The sequence below is a fragment of the Artemia sp. Qi Xiang Cuo genome, chromosome 18, assembly GCF_049724085.1.
Source record: "Artemia sp. Qi Xiang Cuo chromosome 18, ASM4972408v1, whole genome shotgun sequence".
NCBI lineage: Eukaryota > Metazoa > Arthropoda > Branchiopoda > Anostraca > Artemiidae > Artemia > Artemia sp. Qi Xiang Cuo.
The window spans coordinates 12,393,190-12,406,927 of record NC_142811.1 but is presented as its reverse complement, the minus strand read 5'-3'; the positions used below and the strand labels follow the sequence as shown (position 1 = coordinate 12,406,927).

General features: G+C 33.3%; 1 protein-coding gene across 1 annotated transcript in view; it reads right to left on the bottom strand.

Annotated features, from left to right (window-relative positions):
* The window catches only part of crn (pre-mRNA splicing factor crn), a 61,035-nt gene that overhangs the window by 26,382 nt on the left and 20,915 nt on the right, over positions 1-13,738 (bottom strand). Inside the window, exon 3 of the mRNA XM_089104413.1 lies at positions 9,940-10,136. Within this exon, the coding sequence (XP_088960539.1) occupies positions 9,940-10,136 (197 nt within the window). The remainder of the gene's footprint in view (positions 1-9,939; positions 10,137-13,738) is intronic.

Genomic DNA, 13,738 nt, shown 5'->3' with positions numbered 1-13,738 from the left:
AAGAAAATGAGTTTTGCGTATTTACTTTGTGTCTGAAGGCGTGATTAAGTAAAACGGCGTTGCTTTTATTAATAGATTTAATTTTTAAAATTTAAAATTACCCCGTTAAATTACGTAAATTACGTTATTTACGTAAAATTACGTTTTATTACGTTAAATTACGTTTATTACGTAAAAGCAACGCCGTTTAATTTTATTAAACGGCGTTGCTTTTATTAATTTATTAGCAATAATAGTAAAAATTTGTTTGTGTTTTTTTTTATAACAGCCAAAGTTTAGAGTGTTTTTCTGACTGTTTTTGAAATTTGACTGTCTCAAAACTTTGTTTTTTAAAACAATAAAAAACTTTAGCGTAAAGAGAAACGGGTTGAGGAGGGGGCAGCCCCTTTCATATACGGAATCATTTCTGTTCGTTTTAAGTTTTAATGTCACTCCTTACTTTCAGTAAAAAAAAACTTCTTTTTTTTATTTAATGTAAAGAAAAAAGACAAAGGCTAGATTTAAAATGCTATAATTGTAAGTATTGTTCAATGCTTTACCTTTTCTGCATAAATGATGTGTTTGTAAAAAAGAGTTATAATAGCTTTCTTTTTATATATATATACAAGACAAGTCACCATTACGAAAATGATTAAGAAATGGTTAAGAGTAGCCACTCCTGTGGAGACAGGAAGGCGTTTAGTGCGAAAAGGTTAATTTTGTTGGTTTTATAGATTTGTTTTATTTTCATATGGGAACTTATAGTGTGTCAAATTTGGTTGATAATAACAATAAAAGTGTAGGTGACATCGAGAGTTAAAATTAGTTCCGCTTTGTTTTTTGTTGTCACTGAGAGGAGAGAGGGAGGAATTAAAACAAAAAAATATTTAAAATCATATACTTCAAATAGAGGAAAAAATTACTCTTAAACCAACTCGAAAGACCAGATAAAAACTAAAAAGAAGTTCTTTTCATGAAATAGAAAAAGTGTAAATTCGTTTCCAAGGGTTTTAATGTAGTCGTCATATGATGAAGAAAAGACAAAGAGTATTCCTACCAAGCAGATACCCGTAACTGATCAATCATAATTCGAAAGGAGAAGGCTGGTATTTTATTTTTTCTTTAACATTTGAAGTACACAGCTTAAAACAATAAATGAAAAAAAAAACACATAGCCTATTAATTCGTTACAGTTTAAAAAATATAAAAGTAGCACTGACATGTGCTATGTGTGTAATTTTATAGTCCTCGATAGGAAATAATTATAAAAATTTGAACAACTCTGTTAATGGAGAATGGACTCATTATTAGAGAATGGACCAGTGGGAGATTGGTTATATATTTTCTCTGTTATTTTTTGCTTTTGTTTGCGTTGTTTATGGTTGTTCACCTGTTTAATTGTTAAGGGAATACAACCACCCAGATGCAAGGGTTTTTACGACATTTCGGGGTGCTATTTGTAATTTAATTGATGCTTATTATTGAAATAAATTAAACTATGATGATAAATAACATCAGGCAAATCTAATTAGAAAATAGGTAATCAATATAGGGGTCTTAGCCTAATGAAAAAGATGTTGATGCTGTTTACAATCACCCAGCTGCCACCCAGCTGCAAGGGTTTTTACAACATTTTGGGGTGCAATTTGTAATTTAGTTGATGCTTATTTTTATTTGAAATACATTAAACTATGATGCTAAATAACATCAGGCAAATCTAATTAGAAATTAGGTAAAGAATATGGGGGTCTTAGCCTGATGAAAAAGATGTTGATGCTGTTTACAATCACCCACCTGCCACCCAGCTGCAAGGGTTTTTACAACATTTTGGGGTACTATTTGTAATTTAGTTGATGCTTATATTTGTTTGAAATAGATTAAATTATGATGATAAATAACATCATGCAAATCTAATTAGAAATTAGGTAAGCAAAATGGGGGTCTTAGCCTGATGAAAAAGATGTTGATACTGTTTACAATCACCCACCTGCCACCCAGCTGCAAGGGTTTTTACAACATTTTGGGGTGCCATTTGTAATTTAGTTGATGCTTATTTTTATTTGAAATACATTAAACTATGATGATAATTCAGGCAAATCTAATTAGAAATTAGGTAATCAATATAGGGGTCTTAGCATGATGAAAAATATGTTGATGCTCTTTACAATCACCCAGCTTCCACCCAGCTGCAAGGGTTTTTACAACATTTTGGGGTGCCATTTGTAATTAAGTTGATGCTTATTTTTATTTGAAATAAATTAAACTATGATGATAAATAACATCAGGCAAATCTAATTAGAAATTAGGTAAGCAAAATGGGGGTCTTAGCCTGATGAAAAAGATGTTGATACTGTTTACAATCACCCACCTGCCACCCAGCTGCAAGGGTTTTTACAACATTTTGGGGTGCCATTTGTAATTTAGTTGATGCTTATTTTTATTTGAAATACATTAAACTATGATGCTAAATAACATCAGGCAAATCTAATTAGAAATTAGGTTATCAATATAGGAGTCTTAGCCTGATGAAAAAGATGTTGATGCTGTTTACAATGACCCACCTGCCACCCAGCTGCAAGGGTTTTTACAACATTTTGGGGGGCTATTTGTAATTTAGTTGATGCTTATTTTTATTTGAAATAAATTAAACTATGATGATAAATAACATCAGACAAATCTAATTAGAAATTAGGTTATCAATATAGGGGTCTTAGCATGATGAAAAATATGTTGATGCTCTTTACAATCACCCAGCTTCCACCCAGCTGCAAGGGTTTTTACAACATTTTGGGGTGCCATTTGTAATTCAGTTGATGCTTATTTTTATTTGAAATAAATTAAACTATGATGATAAATAACATCAGGCAAATCTAATTAGAAATTAGGTAAGCAAAATGGGGGTCTTAGCCTGATGAAAAAGATGTTGATACTGTTCACAATCACCCACCTGCCACCCAGCTGCAAGGGTTTTTACAACATTTTGGGGTGCCATTTGTAATTCAGTTGATGCTTATTTTTATTTGAAATACATTAAACTATGATGCTAAATAACATCAGGCAAATCTAATTAGAAATTAGGTAATCAATATAGGAGTCTTAGCCTGATGAAAAAGATGTTGATGCTGTTTACAATGACCCACCTGCCACCCAGCTGCAAGGGTTTTTACAACATTTTGGGGTGCCATTTGTAATTCAGTTGATGCTTATTTTTATTTGAAATAAATTAAACTATGATGATAAATAACATCAGGCAAATCCAATTAGAAATTAGGTAATCAATATAGGGGTGTTAGCCTAATGAAAAAGATGTTGATGCTGTTTACAATGACCCACCTGCCACCCAGCTGCAAGGGTTTTTACAACATTTTGGGGTGCCATTTGTAATTTAGTTGATGCTTATTTTTATTTGAAATACATTAAACTATGATGATAAATAACATCAGGCAAATCTAATTAGAAATTAGGTAATCAATATAGGGGTGTTAGCCTAATGAAAAAGATGTTGATGCTGTTTACAATGACCCACCTGCCACCCAGCTGCAAGGGTTTTTACAACATTTTGGGGTGCAATTTGTAATTTAGTTGATGCTTATTTTTATTTGAAATACATTAAACTATGATGCTAAATAACATCAGGCAAATCTAATTAGAAATTAGGTAATCAATATAGGGGTGTTAGCCTAATGAAAAAGATGTTGATGCTGTTTACAATGACCCACCTGCCACCCAGCTGCAAGGGTTTTTACAACATTTTGGGGTGCAATTTGTAATTTAGTTGATGCTTATTTTTATTTGAAATAAATTAAACTATGATGATAAATAACATCAGGCAAATCTAATTAGAAATTAGGTAATCAATATAGGGGTCTTAGCATGATGAAAAATATGTTGATGCTCTTTACAATCACCCAGCTTCCACCCAGCTGCAAGGGTTTTTACAACATTTTGGGGTGCCATTTGTAATTCAGTTGATGCTTATTTTTATTTGAAATAAATTAAACTATGATGATAAATAACATCAGGCAAATCTAATTAGAAATTAGGTAAGCAAAATGGGGGTCTTAGCCTGATGAAAAAGATGTTGATACTGTTTACAATCACCCAGCTTCCACCCAGCTGCAAGGGTTTTTACAACATTTTGGGGTGCCATTTGTAATTTAGTTGATGCTTATTTTTATTTGAAATACATTAAACTATGATGCTAAATAACATCAGGCAAATCTAATTAGAAATTAGGTAATCAATATAGGAGTCTTAGCCTGATGAAAAAGATGTTGATGCTGTTTACAATGACCCACCTGCCACCCAGCTGCAAGGGTTTTTACAACATTTTGGGGTGCCATTTGTAATTCAGTTGATGCTTATTTTTATTTGAAATAAATTAAACTATGATGATAAATAACATCAGGCAAATCAAATTAGAAATTAGGTAATCAATATAGGTGTGTTAGACTAATGAAAAAGATGTTGATGCTGTTTACAATGACCCACCTGCCACCCAGCTGCAAGGGTTTTTACAACATTTTGGGGTGCCATTTGTAATTTAGTTGATGCTTATTTTTATTTGAAATACATTAAACTATGATGATAAATAACATCAGGCAAATCTAATTAGAAATTAGGTAATCAATATAGGGGTGTTAGCCTAATGAAAAAGATGTTGATGCTGTTTACAATGACCCACCTGCCACCCAGCTGCAAGGGTTTTTACAACATTTTGGGGGGCTATTTGTAATTTAGTTGATGCTTATTTTTATTTGAAATAAATTAAACTATGATGATAAATAACATCAGGCAAATCTAATTAGAAATTAGGTAATCAATATAGGGGTGTTAGCCTGATGAAAAAGATGTTGATACTGTTTACAATCACCCAATACAAAGAAATGAGGTAATCAATATAGGGGGTCTTAGCATGATGAAAAAGATGTTGACGCTGTTTACAATTAATGCCGCACTACCTTGCTTGAAAAAATAAAAACATGTTGTGAATACCACGCAGTGCACGACGGCCTTTGATTACAGAGGATCTTTTCAATTGCATAAATAAAAGAGCGAAACTTTAGAAGCTTTATTTATAGTAATCTACGATAGAATTAATCGAAGCTCATAAAGGTTAAAAAAAAATGTTCTATCGAAATTTCTACGAAGTGTGAAAGAGAAGCATTTTTACGGTAGGTTTCAATGTAGGGGTGGGGGCAGAAGAAAAATATATGGAGGGATCAGTTCAGGACTGCATCCAAATTCAAGGATCTCAACCAATACAATAAAATTAGCTCACATTTGCAAACAGATCATATAGAAAGAAAGTTTTTAGTAATGGTGGTTAGAGATTATTTACGTTTTTAGGCAAATATCATGACTCGATTGCATAAATAAAATAATTTTAGAAGCTTTATTTATGGTAATCTACGATAGAATTGCTGGTAGCTCATAAAAGTTAAAAAAAGCTCCATCGGAATTTCTACAAAGTGAGAAAGAGAAGCATTTTTACGGCAGGCTTCAATGTAGGGGTAGGGGCAGAAGTAAAATATGCAGAGTGATCAGGTCCGTGCTGCATCCAAATTCAAGGATCTCAACCAAGGCAATAAAATTAGTTCACTAAAAAAATGTAGAAGATGAGAGTGAAATTTTAAATATTTCTGCAAGATATTTTAGTGACGTTAATATTTTAGACTACCACTCAGTGACTCGATAAGGTTTATTTCTATACTAATTATGATTTTGTAAATATAGTTAAGAGCCTGAATATCATTCGGAACCGGGGTATGATAAATACAAGGATAATAAAAAAAAGTTTAAACATCTTTTTTAAACTGCAATTATTTTATTTTTTAACGCATATATTATTTTTTCCTAGAGAATTTTGCTCCATTTTTTTTAATTTGACAGTAAAAACAACATTTGTAAATTAATCATTCAATAAGCTTTTTAAAATGTCCAGTTCCAATGGTTTTACAAACAGATTATCATATAGAAAGAAAATTTTTTAGTAATGGTGGTTGGAGACTATTTACGTTTTTAGGCAAATATCATGACTCTACGTGCAAGCAGCAATAAAAGAAAGGTGATAAGAGTGAGTGTGGTAATTATCGAGGCATTAGTCTAGTTTCTGTAGGTAGCAAATTACTTAGTAGTATGATACTTTTTAGACTGCGAGATGCTGTAGACAAAGTTTTAAGAGAAGAACAGTGCGGTTTTAGAAAAGGTAGAGGATTTGTCGACCAAATTTTCCCTTTATGTTAATAATTGAGAAGCGTCTGAGTTGTCAAACACCTTTGGTCCTCAGTTTTATAGATTATGAGCAAGCGTTCGATTCTGTTGATAGAAGAGCTTTAGCAAAGGTTTTATCTTTGCACGGTATACCTGACAAATACATTAATATTATTAGTACTATGTAACACTGCTGCGATTAAGGTAGGAAATAAGGTTAGAAGCTGGTTTTGTATTAAATCAGGAGTTTAGTAGGGTTGGGTTTTATCCCCCTTTATGTGAATCATTTTGATAGATTTTGTCTTAAGGACCACGGGAAAGGCAATGGGAGATCATGGAATCAAATGGGGAGGACAAAATCTCCTGGACTTAGATTACGATGATGATTTAAGCATCCAAGATGAAAGTTTGAGCAAAATGAAGGAAATTTTAGAGGTTTTGCAAGTTCAGGGTGCTAGAATAGGTTTCAAAATTAATGTTAAGAATACTAAGTCACTAAGGCTAGGAATAAGTGAAGATAAAAAGGTGACGTTGGATAACGAAAAATTGATCAGGTGGACAGCTTCATTTACCTTGGTAATACTATTAGTAAAGACGATGGGAGCAGTAAAGATGTTAAACGTAGAATAGCCAAGGCTCAGGGTGTTTTTTCACAGTTAAAAAGAGTTTGGAAGAATAGGAAGATAAGTCGGCAAACCAAGATTAGAATTTCGGAAGCTACAGAGATGACAGTGATTAAATATGGCTCTGAAGCATGAGCGCTCCGAAAATTGGACGAAGATTTGCTACATGTATTCCAGAGAAATTGTCTACGGATTGTTCTGAGTACCCGGCTGACTGACCGTATTTCAAACAGTAGGCTCTACGAAAAGTGTGGTTCAATCCCGCTTTTTAGGGCTATAAGGAGAGAAAGGTTGAGAGGGCTATGGCACGTTTCGCGGATGAAGGATGACATATTGCCGAAGATCGTCCTTTTCAATCAACCTTCTAGGGCTAAACGGAAAGCTGGTCGTCCGCGGTCCGGGTGGGAGGATGTCATAAAGAAAGATTTCAAGGAAAAGTGAACTTCCTGGGAGGATGTAAAGAGGGAGGCTTTGAATAGATTGGGGTAGAGGAACGTACGTAGCTGTGTTAGCCTCAGGCCATTTTGTGCTGCGATGAGTTGTTAGTAGTAGTAGCAGTTTGCTAGTTCTATGTGTTTGCTTATTTTGGCCGATTTATCATATATATGGGGAACCTACTGTTCCAAGATTTAATCTTTATATTGATTAAATCAAAAAAACAAGTTTTCAACTGAAAGTAAGGAGCAACATCAAAACTTAAAAAGAACAGAAATTATTCCGTATATGAAAGGGGCTGTCCCCTCCTCAACACCTCGCTCTTTACGCTAAAGTTTGACTCTGTCTTAAAACTTTTTTTTTTAAAACAATAAAAAACTTTAGCGTAAAGAGCGAGGCGTTGAGGTGGGGAAAGCCCCTTTCATAAACGGAATAATTTCTGAGTTTTTTTCTGAGGAATAATTTCTGAGTAAAAAATAAGTTTTAACGTCGTTCCTTTTTTTTTATTTAATTTTTGAACGTTTTCGAATTAATGCAGGTTTTGATTTTGGCTCATCGTACATGAATAATTAAAACAAAATTTGCATATTAATTTTACTTTTTTTGGTTAAATGGCTTCCTCGAAACTTTTTTAATTTTATTTACGAACATTTTTATTAGTAATAAATATACTTAACTTACGAATTAACTCACGTAACGAGCCTCTTTATTAATTTATTTTTAATACGTATATTAGGGGTTTTGCCCCCTAGTCAATACCTTGCTCTTTAAGCTAAAGTTCGAATTTTGTTCCAATTCTTTAAAATGACCCTTTAATCACAAAGGCTGGTAATTATAACAAATAACTCTTATGATAGTACTAAAAAATCTTTGGCCTAAAGAACGAGGTATTGACTAGGGGGTGAACCCAATCATATACGTAATATTTTCTGTTCGTTTTAAGTTTTGATGTTGCTCCTTACTTTCAGTTGAAAACTTGTTTTTTTTTTATTGAATTTCTGATCTTTTTCTTTAATAATGCTGGGGAATTCGGCCCCCCCTTCATAGCTATGTCCCTTCCCCCATGAAAACTTCCTTCATGGAAAGATCCTCCCATATAACCCCCGACCCCCCCCCCTACCAGAAAAAATCCCCCCTGAAAACGTCTGTATACTTCCCAATAACCAATACTATATGTTAACATTGGGTAAAGTTCATAACTTTCGGCCCTCCCCCCGGGAACATGGGGGGATTAAGTTATCCTAAAAGACATAGTTATTATATTTTCAACCATGCTGAACAAAATGATTATCTCAAAATTTTGATCAGGTGACTTTGGGAAAAAATGAGCGTGGGAGGGGGCCTAGTTGCCCTCCATTTTTTTTGGGTGACTTAAAAAGGGCACTAGAACTTTTAATTTCTGTTCCAATGAGCTCTCCCACGATATTCTGGGATTACTGGATCGATATGATCATCCCTGGCGAAGAAGAAGAAAAAAAAAAAAAAAAAAAAAAAAAAACAAACACGCATCCGTGATCATTCTTCTGGCAAAAAATGCAAAATTCCACATTTTTGTAGATAGGAGGTTGAAACCTCTACAGTAGGGTTCTCTGATACGCTGAATATTATGGTATGATTTTCATTAAGGGTCTATAACATTTAGGGAGTCTTTCCCCCTTTTTTCTAAAATCAGCCATATTTCTCAGGCCGTTTTTTAGAGTTTCGGTTACTATAGTTTCGGTTACTAAGGAGCCGGGTCGCTCCTTACTTACAGTTAGTTATCATGAACTGATTGAAAGAGCAGATTATCACTCTGATTGGTCAATCAAAAAATTTTCGCCTCAAATTTGAATATAGCCCAACTCACCAAATTGTACTACGGGATATTTTATTGGCGCTGTAGTCGTATGTAATTTTGGTTTCATCCACAGGTGTAACTGTAAAAGGGCAGGGGCATAAGCTCCCATTCAACTTATTTCAGCCCAAAGTCCGTTTCATACACTTTTTTCGACATTACGCCAGTATGGGCTGTTTAAACGAATGTATTTTAAAAGGGATTTTGATTTTTCTGGAAGGAGTGAAGGATTAAATAAAATAAAACGTAGCTGGCCATTTTAAAAATCTTGAAAAGCATGTCTATAAAATATACAAAATTAAGAAGCAAAGGAGGGATTTATTTTGAAAGAGATTTTGAGCATTCTGGGAGGGATGAAAGATTAAATAAAAGAAAATATAGTTGACAATTTCAAAAATCTTAAGATTCATGTCTATAAAATATACAAAATTGAGAAGAAGATGAATAAATGGAGTACCTATGATCCACACCCAAAGCTCTTTCATACATGTTTCTTGCCCTTTGATTTTTTGAGGATTTATTTTGAAAGGGATTTCAATTTTTCTGGGAGGGATGAGGAATTAAACAAAAGAAAAAAAAAATATTTGGACATTTCGAAAATCTTAAGAAGCATGTCTATAAAATATACAAAATTGAGAAGAACAGAGATAAATGGAGTACCTGTGAACCACATCCAGAGCTCTTTCATAGACGTTTCGTGCCCTTTGAATTTTGAGGATTTATTTTGAAAGGGATTTCGATTTTTCTGGGAGGGATGAGGGATAAAAAAGAAAACATAGTTGGCCATTTCAAAAATCTTAAGAAGCATGTCTACAAAATATACAACATTGAGAAGAAGAAGATTAAATGGAGCACCTGTGATCCACATCCAAAGCTCTTTCGTAAATGCTCCTTGCCCTTTGGACCTCTCTTTGTGACTCTTCCCATTTAGCATACTTGATCCAATTCCCAATGACACTTCTATTCCTCCGTAGAGCATCTTCAAATGCTTTTCTTTTTCTGTGTTGATATTCTGCTAATTCATCTGGGTCAGAGATTTTTTGCTTTGGTGGCTATAAAGAGCTTTAATTCAGTTAACTCAAAGGGAGCTTGAAGCTAAAGGAGTTCTAATTCTCAAGATTGAAGCTAAGGGTATACCAATTCTCAAACACTAATATGCATGTAAAGAAATTAAAAAAAAAAGTATATTTCTTGGTTCTTAGTATAATATGCCAATTATGAATTTGTGATGTTAGTTGTTTTTTTGGTTGTTTTAAGCACAGCATGGAGAATGTTTTAACTTCAACTATTGTCAAGAGCTGATAGTCAATAGTATAAAGAGCTCGGAGATGACTGGAAAGTAGGGTACATTTTTGAGAAGTTTTATTTAATTTGTCCCAATTTTTTTTTTTTTTTACCAAAACTATGTCAGCCATCTTGATAGCCTCGGTACAACAAAATAAGAAAAACAATTAAGATATTTCTATTATTTCCTGGGTTTTTCTAACCAATCATCTGTTGTTGATGAAATCATTATCATGTTCATGTTCTGGTAATTCATCTGAGTCAGGAATTTTCTGCTTTGGTGGCTGTAAAGGGTTTTAATTCAGTTAATTCAAAGGGAGCTTGAAGCTAAAGAAGTGCCAATTCTCAAAAATCTGAAGCTAAGGGTATACTAATTCTCAAACAAAAATATGTGTGAAAAGGAATTTGAAAAAAGTACATTGCTTGTTTCGAGGTATTATATTTTATTATTAATTTGTGATTTGTTAATTTTTTATTGTTTTTTCAAGCACTGCATGGAGATGTCTAAGTATGGAATAACTTAAACAAAAATGAAGAGTTGATAATGAATACTAACAAAGTTTGGAGACGGTTCTAGCCTATGTAAAAAAGTAGGTTAAATTTTTTAGAAGTTTTACATAATTTGTACCCCAATTTCTGATTATTTTCAATGTTAGTTTTTTTTTCATCAAAACTACATGAACTATCTTGATAACCTCTGTACATCAAAAGAAGGAACTACTACTACTAACAAATCACCGCAGTACCAAGGCCCCTGGGGCCAACACAGCTACGCACGCTCCTTCTCCATCCAAATCTATTTAAAACCTCAAACCTTTTTTATGACATCCTCCCACCCCAACCGCTCTTAATCACCTTTAACCACACCAACCGCCCCAAACTATTTCCCTTAAATCTTTCTTTATGACATCCTCCCACCCTAACCGCGGACGACCTGCTTTCCGTTGAACCCTAGACGGTTCAGATTTTTTTCTAAAATACTTTTCTTTCTATATCTTGATGTTCTGCTAATTCATCTGGATCAGGAATTTTTTAAGAGTTTTGATTCAGTTAATTCAAAGAAATTTTAAAGCAAATGGTATACCGATTGTCAAAAAGCTGGTCATGTCAAATAAACTGCAAAGAAACTTGAAATAAAAAGAAATTGCTAGTTCTTGGTATTATGCGTCACTCATTACTATTATTAATTTTTTCTTTTGGCACTGCATAAAGACTGATCAAGCATGGAATAACTTCAAGTAAAGAGCTGATAGTAAATAATTTAAAGCATCAGAGACAGTTGGAGTCAACGTAAAAACAAGGTAGAATTTTTAGAAAATTTGACCCCAATTTGCAATTATTTTAAATATAGCCTATTTTTCTTTACCGTAACTACTTGAACTTTTTGTTGACCTTTTTGTGCAGAAAAAAGAAAAATATTAACATTTTCTTCTCATCTTCTGTATTTTTAGGTAATTTTCTCTTCAGGTTTATATTTTTCAAATACTTTTCTTTTTACATCCTTTTTTTTTTAATTGATATAGGTCAGTGGTAGCTAAACAATATTCAAGCCGCCTTCTTAGAATTGCCAGATCAACTTGGGATCTAAAACCGTCCTCTCTAAGGCTGCTGAATAAAAGGGTTATTGAAAGTACTATTCTGTATGTTGCTCCTATACGGATCAGTCCAATCAGGAAAACACACAAGGAAAGCCCTACTTTCAGCTCAAAGGCCCTCCTTGATGTTGGTTCCCAAATCTATCAGAACTGCCTCAAGTGAGGTCATAGCCGACATTTCCGGTGTATTTCCAATTGACTATCAAGCTATTGAAATATCGTTGTTACGTTACTTTAATAAAAACCGTCCTATTGTCTGGCCAAATTTCTCGGCCCCCCCCCCCCTTGTATTTCCATTATTCCGCCATTCTGCTCATCACAGTACCTTTACTGATGAATTAGTGGCTCAATTTTTGGGCACAGATATTTTTATAAAAAAGAATACCACTCCCTTTCTTTCTGTCCCTCGTACCATTTTGACTAATGCAATTTATCATAAATGGTATAATAGGTTTGAGAATTCCGTCAGTAGCTTGACGATGAACATTTTTAGTAATAAGGATGGTATTTTGTCTTTTAAAAATTTTAGTCCGTCTCCTTACTTAACTCAATTTATAACTGGACATAGCCACCTAAATTATTTCCTACACAGAATTGGGAAAAGTGACTCCACTCTGCTCGTATAGCGGTGTTGAAAATTGTTATTACGTCCTCTTTGAATGTAATAACTATTCTTTTCCTCACTCGCTTTTGATAAATTGTTTAAATGAGTTGTTAATCTTCTTTCCTTTCGATTTGTATTTACTTAGTGTTTGTAAACTTACTCGTTCTCTAGTGATTCAATTTCTTCTTAATACGGCCCGATTTGATCAATGTTCATAGTTGATGTCTAAAGTGATATACTTAATATTTAGTTCGTAGTCTTTTTTTCTCCTTTCTGGTTTTGTTGTGTTTATTTCTCTTTTTTAGTGTTTTACAGTTTTCCTAGTTGTAGATGTGAAACACCGGTTTTCCAGTTCAGTTACTAATAAATCATCTATCCATAGGTCAGTGATTTTTCGTTTTGGGGGCTATAACGAGCTTTAAAACAGTTAATTCAAAGACAGTTTGAAAATAATGGTATACCAAATCTAAAAAAAGTTTGGAGCTTAGGGTACACCAAATCTAAAAAATGTTTAAGGGCATATAAATTCTAAAAAAAAAACAACTAATACGTGTGACTATCATGCCAAATTATATAAAAAGAAATTTGAAAAAAGTAGATTGCTGGTTTTCGATGTTATGTACCAATTATTAATCAGCACTACAGCACTTTTTCCGCACTACATGAAGAGTGTCTAGCAAACCGTGAACCGTATCATCTACACCGTAAACCGTAAATCTACACTAGCAAACCGTAAAACTACGTTACCTTACGTAACCTTACAGAGAAAATTCGATCTGTAACATAGGCGATGCCAAGTAGACTCGATCTCCACGCAGAATTTAAGCTACGTAGGTTTATTTTACATTACAGGAAAGTCAATTTAACCATTTAGCATAGAAAATTAGGCATATAGTGTGAAAGCCACTTAATTATGGTATAATTACAACTAAGGTAAAAAGGCGATAGTCTGGTCTTAGTCTATATATAAAAACTAGGTTAATTTTTAAGAAGTTGTTTCGTCCACAATTTCAAATCATTTCGAATGTTTTTTTTTTCACACAAACACTTTGAATTTTCTTAATGTTCCTTCTGGACAAAATGAAGAAAAGATAATACTGTTATTTATATAATATGTTAAAAATAACAATGATAATATTAAAATAAGAATACTGAAAATAAAATTAGTTGA